The sequence below is a fragment of the Osmia lignaria genome, chromosome 4 (genome assembly GCF_051020975.1).
Source record: "Osmia lignaria lignaria isolate PbOS001 chromosome 4, iyOsmLign1, whole genome shotgun sequence".
In the NCBI taxonomy this organism is placed as follows: domain Eukaryota; kingdom Metazoa; phylum Arthropoda; class Insecta; order Hymenoptera; family Megachilidae; genus Osmia; species Osmia lignaria.
Window position 1 is genome coordinate 8042186 of NC_135035.1, and position 17143 is coordinate 8059328.

Here is a 17143-nt window from a genome sequence, read left to right on the forward strand (position 1 = left end):
GAACGAGAAAGGTGAAAAATAAATTCTGAACGGAGAAATATAAAAATCGTTCAGCCGGATGATGTTAAGTTCTAACAAGGAGGTTCAAGCCTGTTATCTTTTTGACGAGTTTCTTCACAGATCCATCAGTGGTTTTACGTACTTCTCGATGGTTCCCTATATATCTTATGGTTTTTATCGTAACACCTGAGTTTGGGTATAAGAACGTAAAGCTTGAAAGTGCAGCTTGATAATAAGGAGGGAGTGAATTTCAGCTAGAGACGAGTAATTGAAGAGAATTAAACGGTAAGATAGTGATGACAGTAAAGACGGTTGTATGTAAATCATCTCGAAACGCTCAGTGTGGTCTATAATTCTCAGACAATGAGGCAAGGAGCTTCTTTACCTAATGAGAAGCTGCTTGCCAACCTGTCTAACCAAATGACTGAACATCAGTCACGGGTGCTACGGAATGAGAAATTGCCCGAAGATTGAGATCGAGTGGCTTCACCTCAGAGGATTACACGCCTCGGAATTTCTCCAATATGTCTTACTTCTATGAAGGATAAATACAGACACCTATGTAGATTTGCATCCAGTTTTCCTCTTCGAGCATGTACGTCTGCTAACGCGTACATTCAAATACATTCGGCAATTTCAAAGAACACGAACGCGTACGTGTTAACACACCGAGCTACTGAATTCGGGTGGATCCGAAATTCCAGGATCGGATATGTATAATGAAAAATTCCAAAGCAACCCCATAGGACCCGAATTCTTAATCCTTGGATCGTGACCGCAAAAGGGGTAGCGGAGTATTTTTCGTGAAACTGATAATTGTAATTATTTTTCTAAAACATTTTTTTATTTATGTATTTTGTATGTGTTTTAATATTCAAGGAAAATGCTGAGGATCGTTATTCAGCCGGTAAATTCTTCGCGAATTCCTGCACTCGAGCTGCTGCTATTTCCTGCTCGTTTTTAGTAAACCTAATGAAACCACAATGTAAAGCTGCAAGCCTAGGCGAAGTTGAAACACGCGAATGAAGGTGTATGCATCGTTACGGGAGCCACAACCAGGGCCGTGTTCACCCACACATGGACCAACTAAAATCCTCGTGAAACCTTCAAATAGGGATGCCCTCAGGCACGACGAAATTTTTAGGAAAAGAAACAAAACAAGCATTTTCTCCTATGTGCCGTGAATTCATCGGAATCAGAGCAGGCTATTATTCTATCCCCGTGGAAATGCGCCGACAACAGCCGCGGAATTATAATCCCCGATTTACGTCAGAGATTTTCCAGCGGTTCTGATATTTCTCCAATTTTTGCGACTTCGTTCCATCAATCCTACATTTTCATGGATTTTTCATTCCGCCCAATCAATTACATCGTTTCGCTTGCATTCCCCGGACAGCATTAAAATAAGTAATCAATGGCTGTAAACTGTTTATCAAATTGTAACAATGGATTTGCGATGGGTGCACGTTGAGGTAAAACGGTTAACAGGTTAGCCACGGTGGAAATGCAATTTTCCAAATTTTCACTCTACCTTTCCAAGTTACTAATACCTGGATCGTGTTTAGTTTCTAAGTTCCCCAACTCCGACGTTTCTTGAATTTACCGCCTACATGACGAGCCATAGGTTGTGTGTTTTAAGGACTTCGAGGAAAGTTGGAGGATATCACGCGAACAACGTGAACGCGTATGGGAGAGGGGAAAGGGGGGTTAAATATTCGGTAGTTCGTGTAAGCGATTGTGTAAGTTAACCGGTAATCGTCTTACGAACTTTCGAATGATAATTAATTCCCAAAGAAGGGCGCGGTAACGAGCTTCTTACACAACGAGAGTCCGTTTTAATTATACATCATTGTTCGGTAACACGGGTGCTCTTCGGATTTCGCAAACCCATCGGAATAAATTAAAAGCGAAACCTCAGACTAATGAATGAAATTGAATCTTATTCGAAGTGAAAGTATCACGATTGTAAATATTCTACTGTCAATAAAATTGTTTCAAAAAGTCAAATTGTTAGACATTTTTATTACACCTGTCGATTAAGGATGTGTAAAACGGACGTCAGCTTCGTATCGAAAATTCTGTAACCATCCAATTATAAAACTCGATGATCCCGCAAACTGTTTTAAACGAGTTAACTCCCGAAGCTGATGCAACCATAGATGGTTGACTTAAAATAACTACTGGAACCCTACAAACTGACCGCCAAGCTTGGTTAAAATTAATGAGCATAACTTTTGTGTAGTTATATGCAAACGACCACCTTATTCGTGTAGGCTCAATCGAGTTTCCTGTGAAACGAATCCGCTTAATTACGTGTTTCCGGGCGAAATTCACGGTGACCGAATTTCATTGAATTCCTGGGAGATCCTTCGTTTAATCGCAGTTTCATGAGTAGAGAAATTAACAAGGCTTTTTTACCTTTAGAATAATAGCACGATTGTGGAATTGTTCGAATCGTTTGCTGTTTATGAGAGAACGTTTCGAGAGAACGTGGTAGACGTTTTATCAAAAGTAATGCTTCACGAAGCGAATGGGCTTTGCAACAAGCTGCACGATCATCAACAATGACGTTTAATGAGTTCATTAAATAACGTACCTCGTAAACTGCTCCGAGAGGCATGACGAGGCAGGCGACCATAAGATCCGCGACGGCCAAACTGACGATTAAATAATTCGCCACCGACTGCAGATTTCGCTCGAGCAAAATCGCTGCAATCACGAACAGGTTTCCTGGAACAAAATTCACGTTTTACGATTAATGGCAACATTTTTGCGCTCGGTGATTAAAACATCGAGCAATTTCGCGAAACTAAAACGTTGATCTCTGCTTTATTGTATCAAAGTCAAAAGGATAATGGATAAAATTAATTCCGGCGCATGCTTTGTGCCAGTCTACGGTAATTTTTTTCGAAGCTCGCTCAGCCCGACAGTTTTAATCAGCGATCCGGTTAGAAGATACGCGGAGCCCAACAGGCTCACGTAAATAATTCATAAGCTGATTACGAAGGATTCTCCGAAAGGACTGCACCGAACGACTTCCCATTCCTCTCGAGAAATTTCACGTATCACTCGTTCGAATTAATAATCCCCCGACTAGAAACTCTTTCCCCTTTTTTTCTCTCTTTTCCTTTGTGCATTATGTCAGGGACAAAATACTTGTCACGAGTTCCAGGAGTCTTTAGTTTAAGAATTTTTAAACGCGGAACTTTCAACAGGGATCGTAATACCTCGCCAAGTTCACGAACTTCTTCATCCTGTAATCTTTCCTTTTAAACAGACGTCCTTTGCATCATATACGAGTAGGTACAACCATACCAGCTGCAACTCATACATTTATTCATACAAGACTGATATCTATTTTATTGCTCTGGCGATAAGCAACACGAATAATTATATGTAGAATGAACATTTGCATCGTAAGTCGCAAGACAAATCACAGTAACATCAATTATTTTGAAATTTAAATGTACAAGAGCACGGCAAGATATTGTGGTAGTTAGCTAGAGAAGTAGTATTAGTCGGTGTGTGGGCAGACATATGGATTTGAATTGAACAGTGTATAGATATTCAGATAAGTAGTATAGGTCCTTGTGTGGTCAGACAAGCAGTATGTCATTTTATAGAGTGGGGCAAGTAGTATGAATCAATATGTAGGCAGACAACTGTAAATACATAAATTAATAAAATTAACAGAACAGTGCATATTTAGATAAGTAGTGTAGCCACATGTGTGGTCAGACAAGTAGTACGTGATTCTGTTTTGGAGTGCCAGGCAAGTAGTATGAATCAATATGCGGGCAGACATGTGTAACACGACTGTATATATATATAAATCAATAAGCTTAACAGAACAGTGTATATTTAGATAAGTAGTATAGGCCCGTGTGTGGTCAGACAAGTGGTACATGGTTCTGTTCTAGAGAGCCAGACAAGTAGTATGAATCAATATGTTGGTAGACGTGTGGAATACGATTGTGTTGAATCAGACAAGTGATAATAGATGATAGGTGATTGGATAAGTAGAACATATCGCCGCATGATCAGACAAGTAGAATCTGATCATATATCACCAGACATCCATCATTAACTCACCATGTTCCCTCTAATTTAAATTTCAATGAAAATTCATGGGCGATCAGTTGATTTTCACGTGAAAAATGTAAACCAATAAACGCAACAAACGCGGAGAACAATTCGCAATGTACACTCGTGCATTATCCTCCCGTCATTAAACAATATTTTTGAAAGATTAATCCTGAACGTCACAACGTATCGATTGTCATCGAACGACGAACAATTAACGCGTTCAACACAGAACAAACAAAAATGTTTCGGACGTTCATTGGAGATGAAATCCCGTTGAAATATTTCCATTAAAATCGCGGAATATCAGCGGCTGAAAAATCTCGCGTTATCAACGTAGCTGTCTCGTTTTAAATCGTTCGTTTCCTCATAGTAAATTCACGATTAATGGATACGAATCGATCTTAACCTCACCAACACCAGACGATTCATCAACGTAAAATTCGTCTGCGTTCATAATTTATCGCACGCTGGGCCTCGATGTTGACCGCAGGAGTACCGGATGCTGCATCGAGGCTGCACAGTCAAGCGCAAGTTAAATTGGTTCCTACACGGCTTAAATCAATGTTGAAATTAACGGCCTGACGTTACAGGCGTCATGGTTTACGTTAAATGGTTTTCTACTCAATTTGAATCAACGGCGTGCTTAATGACGCGGTCGTATGAGTTTTACGCAACGTCGAATCAAACAATTCTTTTCTTTTTTATGGACAATAACCTTAGTCTTTCAATCCTGGTACTTGGAAAATTGCAATTTTCTTCCTTTTCTCTGTGCTTCCTAATTTTGTTCGTTTATGTACCTTCATTTGAAAGATAAATTCTTGGTACATGATTAAGATACGCGAGTATCTCTCTACGGGCTTTTATTACCAATGAACAGACGACAACGTGAAAGCGGAACGTGCCCACGTGTCTCCTCGACTGAGACGTTTCTGTTTCTGTTTTCAAGGCAAAGCTTGCGAACTCACGTGGAATACCCAAGAGCCGTTCTCACGAGCTTGAGAACTGCTCTTAAATTATTCAATCTGTTCGTTGAATGCAAGTATCCCGAAGCCGTCCGATCGATAAAACACAAGTTACGTTACCGAAGAAATTGTACCCTTCTTCTTCCTCGCGTCCTTAGCTGAATCTCACTGACGGATAACTGTTTTTCTTTCGTTTTATTACGATTCTTTCGAGCGATTGTATGCGTGAAATAAAATTCAGCATGGATCAGCAGGAAGGGAAGATTTCTTTTTTCGAGAGACGATCGTAAAACGGCCGAGAAGAAATTGAGAAATCGTGCGGTCGCTAAGATGAACGGGAGACCCTGATGGGGGAGGACAAAGCTGGGAATCGAAGATTGCCAAGGTAGCCGATGTAAATGGCCGTCCATCGGTCCATCGATAAGTTTTATGATGATGGTATCACTGAATACGAATTCTTCTTACGCCCAGTGCGTTTGAAATTATCAGAAACTTCCAAAAATAGAAACACGGATGACTGTGATTGCGAGTACCACGAGATCATCGTGGCATGAAATTATCTATCATCGGTGATTATAGCGATAATTATTCGAGAACGATGCAACACGGTGTCGCGTGGTGGCCAGTTCAATATTTTACCAAACCATAACGGCGAAAGGTTATGGATATCGGGTAACCGGTGCGCGTTCAGATTAGCAATTTAATCGCTAATTATACGAACGCGAAGGGAGATCCACGTAACAACGTTTTCCAGTTTCGGTGAAACGAGTCGAATCCGTTCCGTTAAACTGACAATTAATCTCAGCTACCGATTGTAGCTCGTCAAAGCGAATCGATGTAGTTTTATAAGCTTAATGGAATAAAACTGTAGAGAATAATTCATCTGATATTCTGTACCGTTTTACCGCAAGCGAATACAATAAAAGGGACGTTTTATTGTATCATAAAATCATGACGAATTTCTATTCTCTGAAAAGTTCATCGAATTTTCGTTTCAACGATGCTTCGAGGCTTCATGAATATGTCAAAGTCGTTAGACTGTCAAGCGTCTGTGAAATTCCCCGAATTTCTGCATAGCAGCGAACTATTCAACGGACCGTTAGTTAGCCAGTGAACTGTACTAATAAGAGAATTTACAGTCAGACAACTTGGAGAAAACGAGAAGCATCTGTACGGATATGAATATGCATGCGAAGAAACTCTATCGAGCGTCCTTGTCACAGCCACAGTTGCTCATAATCCAGACACTTTTCCGTCCAAGTTTAAATCGCATTTGACATTTAGGACGCGTTTCCACTGGCAGGATAAATGAGCTGCAAATCAGTTCGGACAGTAAGTTCTTGGATTTCTGATTCGATCGATCTACGTCCATTAGCAATGCGAATATCATCGGATTGATCGTAAATGTGAAAGTTCGAGTATGAAGGTTCGTGACACGATTATACCGACGATATTCGAATAACTTTTCGAGTCAGATAAAAAGAATAAATCATGGATTATAAAATGATTTTTTGAATTCTAGTCGTCCTAGAATTCCTCTATCTTAAACAAACGTCCTGGAAAAATGTTCTCCGACGAATATTTCCTGAACAAGCCTCGTAGATACAGCGTAAGTTTCCAGCTGGAAGAATTTCCAGTCCACCGGTGGTTTGCTCTCGCTCTAATTAAACTGCTCCGTTGTTGCCACAAACCACCGCAACTCATATTTCCAGCCAAGAAGCTGTATTACTTTTTCCTCGTTAGTTTCTATACTCGGACGTTTCCGAGATTTCTCTCAATTTCGTCCCCTGTCATTCTTCCTATTACTTCTTTTGCATTGTTGCATCGCATCGAAAGTAATAAACATTTCAACTGGGATGCTTTCCAATATTATACAGAATATTCTTTCATTTTTTAATTTACTTATTGGAATCAGATTTACGGTAGCACCCTCCGGTGGCACCCAAGGTGTTCGATATGTTAATTAATTCCAAGTATTATATGAAAATGGAAGCAGTATTCTTAGCATCACAAGTTACTACTTTCATTTACAGAATAGTTATCTGGAAAGCACGAATGGATCGCAAACAGCTTTCCATCTGAAATTAAAGTTAAGCCGAAGTCAATTCGAGACGTAATTCAACCAAGCAGGATCCTCTTAGATCTGAGTCAATATTATCCTTTGATCATAGTTTTCAGTTTGACAAACATACCCGCTAGCAAGAAACCGATCGACGGCCAACGAATTGAACGAAAACCGTACAACTCGTTTGTCCAAAATATCCGATGAGATAAGAATTCGAAATAAAAATTTCCTTGGAAATATGAACATAAAATCTTTCTTTTCTTAAGTCATATTTGACCCCGTTACCTTGTGACTACCACGCCATTCACTGTTCTAAGGTTAATGCTGTCGTGTCGTAACAGGCGGAGGACTGTCAGCTCGGTTTAACGTGGCATAAAGGTTCACGATTCTTTTCTACACAGCTTAAATAGGCCATTCAGGGTCCAGGACGTCTAAACTACCTTCCTTCTGCCCGGCTATTGCGAACACTGAAGGACGCGGTCGATATAAAAGCCAACGTCTATTCTCGCTATCCTCGACGTGAAAAAGACATCCTGCTTTCTGAGAGGATCTCATATACGTTATAGGAGAGACCGTGATTTCGTCCATATCGCTGCCTGATGCAGCTAAATCGAACATGTCAATTGAAAACGGGGAAATTCTACGATTCGGATGACTTCGATTCGAGAAGTAGAATGTTTCTTTGTCGATACGTACGATAATATTTCCTTTCACCTATCGCTGCTTCGAAAGGGGCATCCTGCTCCTTCAGGGGATAGTTTATTAAATGAAAATAAATTACGTCCTTCGAATATGGCTTTGATCCAGATAAAACTTGTGATTGAATGCGGAAAAATTCTATTACCTATAGAATTCCATTTCGAGAAAAGAAAAATATTTCAAAAATTAAACGAAGGGTATGAAGTAGAATTATGCTTGAATTGCTCCTGGAATACAATAATAATAAATATTTCAACCCAATGATGTCATCAATCTTTCCATCCATTGTTCGAACGATTGTACAATAATCCGTTATCGAGGGTGCGAATTCGTTAACGATATAAATTAATTAGCCGATGTTTGAACGGCTATCGAATCGAGGGAGCAACGTAACACGCGGACGGTGTTCATCGAAAACAATCGTCGTCGTCCACCGTCTGGCTGTGATTGTTATTGCGGCAAATTACCTCGTCAAATGAGACCAATCGACCACGTCACGTTTTATTTTCATATTTCGCGGTGGCAGCCGGAAATTACGCCACGCCTGCTGGGAACTGCAAACCAGCAAGTGCTACCAATGCCGGCACGGTAATTGGCTTTTCAAAGTATTGACCGCTACGGGAAAGTTTGAAGGTCTGCCTCGGACTGGACCAACTGTGTTAGCGGACATATTGCAAAGAATTTGTTCAAATCGAAGGTTGACAGAATTTCAAGGAGAATAGACTTAAGGAAAGCACTCGGAAATACCTTGATGAGAGAAAAGTTCGAAGAGAACAATCAAATCTGACGTTTGACTTTTGCCAACTTTAAAGTCACGCTTTCGTTTAATTGAATTTTTAAATTTTCTGCTGATGGTTGGGAAGGTAAGTAGAAAATTTCGCTAGAATGCAACACGTATCCAATTGAGAAGGAAACAGCAGCTAGGGAGCGGAGAAAACAGGGAAAAACGTAATTAAGGATCCTTTCAGGACGCTCCTAATCTCGTTAGCAATTCTTAGTAACGTTATGACGCCAGAGACACAGCTCCACTCGGAAAATCCTATTTGCCTTTGAAGCAGCCAGAAATTAAGTAATTTGCATCGCATCTGCAACTTATCAAACAAATTGACCGTGTGTCGAGAGAGGGCTATGCGATCTGCAGACACTTGTCGCCTGTTTAATCTCGTTACCTTCTTCAACCCGTTAAATTATACCAAAAGCCTGTTATTTCCGCCTGCATCCGGCCAGACACTGTCGTCTTGAGCCTGTGTAATTAAATTAATTAACGTATTCGCTATAAAATTGGATAACATCGTCTGGTAATTTCATCAACGAGAAAGTGTTGCACAGCGTTCATTAGCCTTTTCGATGCACCGATGATAAATCAAAGATCGCGGCTGCTTTTAATAATGCAGTAAGCTGACTAAAATATAACTTCCATCAGGATGTAATAATATGCCAGGCAATCGTAAATCACGTCCACGAGCCGGGTTAGATCCTTATTAAACGCGATAAATTTTGTGTATAGTCCCGAAGAATGAGATGGATGTTCATAAAGAACGACAGATCGAATTTACACTGAATTTTAAACGATAATCCGTCGAATAAGTTTTGATCCCGTCATCGAATCGGATGTTATAGAACGTCATCTTCGATATCTTCCTCGATCGTGCTGCTCTAAGCGCACACCTGCAAATGTCACGTTGTTTCCCCCTTCACTTCCGATAATATATTACGCGTCACGGAAGTGTGTCAGCTTTAAATTAATCTTCCATTGTACCTGCGTACTGATACGCGCGACTAGCTTGTCGTAGTATCAATTACGACAACGTTGTATCAACCGAGACGTACCGTGAGCATTGCGAGTACAATAACCGAAGCAGAGCGAGTAATTGATTAGAAACCAGCATTGAGAGCAAATCAAGGTTACCGATGAATTACCTTGAACGCTAGCTTTCGCTTTGAAACGAAGATGCTTAACAAAATGTCATTGAAAATAGAGTTTTAATGAAGAATTTAGAATATACTTAAATAAAAGAAAATAATTTTAGCATTTCGAAAAATAAAATTCGCGAGTATTTTGATTTGGAGAAGAATGAGTGATTAAACAAGTAGAATAAGCCTACGAATGGTCAGGCAAATAGAATAAGCCTGCAAGAATTTTGATTTGGAGAAGAATGAGTGATTAAACAAGTAGAATAAGCCTACGAATGGTCAGACAAATAGAATAAGCCTGCAAGTGGTCGGGCAAGTAGAATAAGCCTGCGAATGATCAGACGTGTGGAAGGGAATTGTAAATGTGAGCGAAGTATGTAAGTATAGTACATCCATATAATTAAACAAGTAGTACAAGAACGTTAATGGTTAGACTAGTGAAATATGACCATAACCAAACAAGTAGTATTACTCCGTGCATGGTCAGACGCATAGTAGTGAGATGCCGTAGGCAGTTATATAAACGGATTAGGAACCACTAGAGCGTGCTTTATTTAACTCCTGTACAACATTAGAGTTTCTAATCTCAAATTCGAACATTTTCGTAAACTACTGTTTGCTGGAACCCAGTTACCACGCGTTTAGAGGCAAAGCTCTAAACATTACTATTTTAACAGGGAATAGATCTGGTTAATAATTTCAACCTGAAATTTGTCCCTTAAAATTTTCAATCGTATCACAAACACAATCTTATTCTACCTGTGACATTCGTTTTTCATAAAACTTTCGCAGCTTCAATTCGCGAGAATTCGAGGCAGGAAACAAATAAAACTTTCAACAACGATTCTAACAACCTATCGAATTTCTTGGTGAAAAAGTTTCTGGAAAAGAGGAACAGCGCTGTGAAAAAGGTTGAAGAAAACTTACCGAAAACGGTGACGAGTATCAGGAGACCGAGCACCAGAGCCCTGAGGATAATCGAGGCATCGGTGAACACCAGCCCGTCCGTCGACGAGTTTCCAGCCTGGTTCACGTGTTCCTCCATGACGCACGGAGATATATTCCCTTGTCCTGGCAGGCTCTTCAATGTCCGCTGGTTATCATCTTAAATAATGTACCATGGTCCGCCGTCACTACCAGATCCGTAGATATGAATCTCCTATTCTCAGGAAGCTTGGCTACTCGACTCCTCGGGAACGGAATTAATGTCTAACCGTTCGAACTTTAATACGCGTGTCATCGACTGACATTCTCATTCTCCATCCAAAACTTTTCCCAGTTTCCATTTCGGGGACAGCCTGACGTTTTTGTTCGTCGAAGAATGGATACTCCTTTCGATTTCGAACGTCGATCGTCGATTCTGGAACAGAAATTAAATGTACTCGTTAGAGAAATTTTCACGGATTAAACCGATTCGTCGATGAAATCTCCGGTGAAAGAGAAGCGGAGAAAGTTGCGACGGAAGTATCACCAGTACGGCAACACGCAAAACCAACGAGATTGGAGCAATCGATCGACAATTATCGAAATTGAAACTGCGACTGCCAGCGCAGAGATCGTGCTCGGTTCTAAATACAGTGAAAAAGAGCGCGAGAAAAAAAAATAGACACGTCGACGACGAACGAGTATCATAAAATTGCTTGCCGAGGTCACGCGCGCTATATTTAATTGCTCGATAGACACGTTTCATTAACTCGGCGCGGTATTCATCGTCTAGATTCGATTGTCCTGCGAATCGAATTGACGTTCCGTGAATTACTGTTCCACGAAACTGCTCGCGAGTCGATGACACTTTCGAAACACCGCCATCAAACTTCATCGTCCATTTCGTAGTTTCCTATTCGGGGAAAAATACCAACGTTTTCCCTCGAATTAATGCGAAACGAGTGACGTGGATGAGGCTACATTTCAGTTCGTATAAATGAAAGTTGGCGCAGTGAAATTTTTCCTCCGTTCATGACTATTATGATTATAAAATAATTGTTAGATTCGTGATATCAATTTTCAGCAGGCCCAGAAATAAATAATTAATTTGATACCGGTACGTTTTGCGATGCTTATCAAAGTATCCCTCGTATTTCATATACATTTTTTTTTCTCTTAATAATACATGTTTGATTATTCGCGTTTAAACGTTACTCCTTTTAATCCGGCGCTTTAATCGCAGGATTGAGCTGTACAGTTGATAAACGTAGTCACCGTTTTCTTAATGGACGACATTTCGAGCCAGCGAATGAATAATACGATTGCGAAACGCTGGTTTTGAAAGCAGTGCTTTAGCCGCTCATTATTCCCGGTTACTGTTGCTTTTCATTCTCAAATAATAAACGTTGCGAGAGGACGATTCTGATTACCGTTTATTTAGAAGAAATTCATTGAATATCCCGCTTCTGCGACGGACGAGCGAAAGCTTTCTCGAAATCCATTAGCAAGTTTTCATACTGACAATAATTAGCAAAGAAATGATAAGTAATAAATATATCCAGGATATATTATTTTTTTGCATCTTAGAACATTTCGAGATTGCTTTGAAACAGGACAAAAACGTCCTTGCTTCCTTCCTGAATCGAATGTTATAGCGAACGCTGCTTCGAAAGCCAGATCTTAATTGCGCCATTGTTTCAACGGCACGGTTAATCGAATAAAGCGGCAACTCGAGCTGAGAAGCCAAGTATTAATTAGTTTATTTTACGAACGATCGGGGCGAGAACCTCTCAGCCTCTGACGAGCTCAATCTACTAAAGGAAATCAATGTTTTCGCGTGAATGATGATTCTTATCTGATTGAGCGTTCCTTAACTCTGAAATTTAATTCTAAGCGTGTCAGACAACCTGCCATCGTTACATATTCATTTTTATTTTCTTTATTTCTCCTAAATAAACTCGGTGTCTTGATAAATAAATGTTTGCAAATTTGCATCGTTTGAACCTTTTGCAATTTCCCTAGAATTCTAATTGTTAGAAGTTTGAGAAATACCATCTGAGAAATCAAAACGGTTACAGACGAAATAGAACGTCGGTGGGAGATTGATTATGAGAAGTTGAAAATGAATGGTCGTCTAGGAGATAGGAAAAGGGATGACCGAATTAGAAAATCGTTATCGGTTCAGAGCTGTTTCTAAGCGGCTTCGAGTGGCCTTCGAAAGCTGGCTGAGAGCCGAGCCAGTCGGTAATCCGCGGATCCCGTAAGCTTCTGTAAACGGAAAGTCCTCCGAAGAGAAGGGAAGTTAGTTACACGGGGGGCTAATGGAAGCCGGTGGCGGCGCAGCTAAACAATACCGGCAGCGACACGCTAACAAAGTTGGCCAGGCCAAGAAACGTAATTAAGGCTACAGAAGTTAAGTTAATTTGGAAATACCGAGTTACCGTTGCCTTCGACTGAAAGGGAGTCGCGGCTGAAACTAAGGGGCTCGGCTGTAAATTAATTCGATGCCATACCATACCCCACCACTCGCCAAGTGTTTACGGTGTACAGTGTATGCTACACGAGAGTCAATCAAGTGATTGTTTTTGTCAACGGAAGATACTCGGTAACTTCTTACCCGAATGATTTAACTCGAACTCGCTCGATAAATTCGCGTAGGAACGTTTAATTGCAAAATGCAATCAGAAGGGTAGAATGTATGAAATAATGGGAAACAATAAATTTATCGTTGTCTCGTTTATCTCTGCCAGTTCGATTACTTTGTCCCTAAACACATTACGCCCATAAAGTGACCCAGGGTGCCAATAAACGCGCTGTAAAATCACGGTAGATGCTGCAACAAGAAAATATCACCGATGATGTTTCATGGTAACGACATAACTTAAACTCGCGACATTGGCCAAAGTCCAAGAAAATGAAAGAACAAAGAAGCGGTTATACGGTACAAGAAAGTTGTCGCAAGGGGACCCAGTTTAATCCATAGTTGTTAGAATGATCTGTCTGTTGGTAAGTATCCCTTTTTCCTGCTGTACTTTCCGGCAGCCTCGTTGCCTTCGACAGAATAACCTGTATTACTGGCAAGAGTTTCGCCGATATATCATGGCGGACCGGCTTCTTCGTCGGTTGAACTACTTCTAATTAAGCAAAACGTCGGACACACGGTAGCGCGATAATACAGATTAATGTAAGAACGCTGGGCGTGTAACGAGCCAATGAAAGTAATTGCGTTAATAGCCGCAAAGCCGGGACCGTCGTTATCTGAAAGAACTGGTCATAAACGATAATAACGGTGGAAACTTTATTTTCCACGCTCTTGAACGCGAAATAACAGATTCGCACACGCTCCCTCCCTCTCTGTGTGCGCGACGAGTAAAAGTTTTAATTAAATGGGAAACTGCAAAATCGTGGCTGTACGTTACACTTTAATCTGATTCCTGATCCCTCGGACTTTCCCTGATTTAATTCGCACACCGGTCCTCGTGTAACACGCGCACGCGATAATTTCCAGGTAATTCTTTCTTTTTTTAACTTGCCACGCTATCAGCGCACTCGTACGAGCTATCAGGATTTCAAATCATCGGGAAGCCAATATCCGATGAAACCATAAGCTTCCTTTCTCTGTTACCTACCGTGAATCACGAGAAAATAAAATCGCGCGGACCGTCGAATCCTTTCTCTCCCTTATTATAATTTACCTCAGACTTTTTCGTCCTTTCTTTATGTAAATGTTCTTCTTTTCATTTGATTATTCTAGACTTTAACCGACCAGCACTCTTGACGAAAATAGATGCCATCACTTTGCCTTTCGTACCTTATCGATCCAAGATGATTACACAGTTGGCGAAGGAATATTTTTGCTGAGGTCTCTAATATCAAATCTACCGGAAGATTTTCAATCGTTTCACTGCGTCTTCTGCAATGGAACTGCTTCATTTTTATATCGTTTCACCCGCTGTTATTCCAGGCGAACAAACCGAGGCATCGTTTCGAGCTTCAGGCGACGATTCGTCGCAGATGCGTCGATCGTAAACAGTGATAGAAATAAAACCAGATTTCCGGAACGGTATTCTTTCATTTTATTTATTTAAAATCGCGTACTACCATTTTCTATCATTCCCATATATTTCGCAGCTAATTCATACTTGATTCTCGTATAGCAAGTGTCATGCTTTTTCCTTAAAAGATCTCTTATTGTATACCCGTCTCCGGTGGATTTGAATTATGAAGAGCCGCTGTATCCCGGCCTTCGAAAGCCATCCTGACACCAGGTATCACCATTGTCGCGAAACTTTACGATTCGCCATGATATTTTTCCGCTTGCTCCCTGGAGAGGTGTCTGCGAATGGAGAGCGTGTTGTTCGCGAAAGATTGGAAGCACACGGAGAAAGAAGGGACAGAGGAAACTTCCTTCAGTCACGGCATCTTATAAATAAAATATCGATCCACCTACCGTGTTTAGTTTTTAGCAAATGAAACGCGTACGGAGTTTAACTCTCGTTTCGCGGACGAAGAAGGGGCTTGTAAAACGCGGAACGCGTGATTTTTCATCCTGTCGACGGAACGAGCGCAATAAAAGGACCCGGGTCGGTCGCAAAACTTAAATTGAGCAATAATTTCCGAAGAAAAAGCCGGCACGCGAGGAGAGCACTGGACACGGCCTTCCGTTTCGAGTTTTGTCGAGGTTCGCCAGCTGAATATTCATGATCGGAATTGTGAAAGAAGGCAATTAAACCGAGAGAATCGTTTCGTTTCATCGGGAAAGGGGTGTCGGCATAAAGATCGCCCTGGGAACGCCCTGAAACTACGTTATTGTAAACGGATGCGCGGAGACGAAAGCTTTCTCTTCAAATGAAGACACCGCGTCATCAGGGAAATGGATCTCCCGTGTTTCTCCTCGAGACTTTGTATACCTCGAGCAGAAAAGATTTAGACGTTTGTGCTTGAAATCTGACGTTGACAGGATGTTTTTCAAAGCATTATAATTAAAAGGTTCTTTTCACCCTTTGTGATATAATCATCGACACCTATGCTACTGATTCGAAGATGCTTTTAAGCCGCGTGTTCGCGGGATCATGAAGGAGAAAACTTTTAAACTATCAGCATAAGTCTAAATAACCTGCAGCAATACGTATCCAGGTAATTTCGCCGCGTTTACACGTAAGACCGCAAAGTTTGCCGTTAAATCACAGGGCAGACGCTCTGCGCTGCACGATAGCGCGAGACAAGGCTCGTGGTTGTTAAGCGCATTCACCAAGAACTTAGTTAAGCGAGCAACTTTGGTATCAGTAGAATCAGAGACACGGTCGTGCACCTATACACGCATGGGGTTACACGCGATGATAGAGGGAAAGGATCAAAAGTGGGCTGATGTTACCGATCTTCGTCAGACGAACTGAACGAGTATCTCTGGATTAGGATATTGGGATAGTTTCGTTGTTCCCTGCTGCTGTGATATCAGGATATCGTCAAAGATTTACCAGCCGGTGAATATTAATATTCACTTTGAAACGGCCACCGTGTGGCTTAAAATTTAATAACGCCAAGACCTCGACGCTGTTCCTGCCTATCAGTTGCGCGATTATCCTATATCTCGAGTCTTTGAAGCGTTCCTACGCCGATAGATCAAAGTTGATCGAACACCGTTCAAACTTGACGACAACCCACCCTACGATCAAGTTTTATGTACTTTAGAAGATACATACTTGGCACGGTATGATCCACGAGATTGGCTTCGAAGACTCAGTTCGAGGTTAAGCTTCAGGTGAAAAATCACGGCTAAATTAATGGACAGGGAAATCTGATACATAGCCATTGTGGAGGCTCGTACAGTTTTCTGGAGGGTGGAGGATCCGACAGATTAATCCCTAACAAAAGGAGAGTCGACTGACGTCATAGAGATAATCCTTCGCGTGAAAATGCTACTTCTTTCATATTCAGAGGAAACGCGAAGGGTGCGGCAGGATTTATCGTTTAGGTGAGCGAACTTCCGCTTTGAATCTGAGAGTGATTAGACGAATAGTATTGAAATAAATAAACCACGAAGTTGCAATATCTTTGACAAAGGTGAAACTCATTTCCTGAATTTTCCATGAAAAATTTTGGAATTTCTCTTCAATGCATCGGTAATCGAACGGATAAGTGGTACTGTTTATCAACCATGGATTTCTATTTTCCTGTTTCCTCTTTCTAACGCATCGCGTAATACTTTTTGCAACGTTCTACCGGAAGTGGCTCGATGCAAACGGAAACAGGATGCACGGGGTGAAATCGTCGCATTACACTCATCCGTGTAACCGATCGATCTACAGTCGAAGGCACGGTAAATCACTGACCGTCGATTTGTTTCGTTACACGCGGCGGTAAATTTTTTCCGCATCCAAGGAAGCGCAGATAAAACGGACACGGTAGTGGAATAAATCATGGTAACGTGCAGAAAGTGAATACGAAAGCGTCGCATCGGTAGGAAACGATCGAGAACAAATTTTGAGCGATG

The 17143-nt window shown here is 41.1% G+C and overlaps 1 protein-coding gene across 9 annotated transcripts in view; it reads right to left on the reverse strand.

The window, feature by feature from the left end:
• LOC117603236 (5-hydroxytryptamine receptor-like) overlaps window positions 1-17143 on the reverse strand; it is a 141717-nt gene that overhangs the window by 17227 nt on the left and 107347 nt on the right. For 5 of the 9 annotated variants that reach the window (XM_034322183.2, XM_076688091.1, XM_076688090.1 and 2 more), the window contains one exon: window positions 10769-11086. Coding sequence is in view for 4 of the 9 variants with exons in the window: in XM_076688095.1 (XP_076544210.1) it covers window positions 2597-2730; window positions 10654-10771 (252 nt within the window). In the remaining 5 variants the exon portion in view is untranslated. Of the gene's footprint in view, window positions 1-2596; window positions 2731-10653; window positions 11087-17143 lie in introns of those variants that run through there. The other 4 variants (XM_076688095.1, XM_076688096.1, XM_034322187.2 and 1 more) reach the window with 1 other exon arrangement.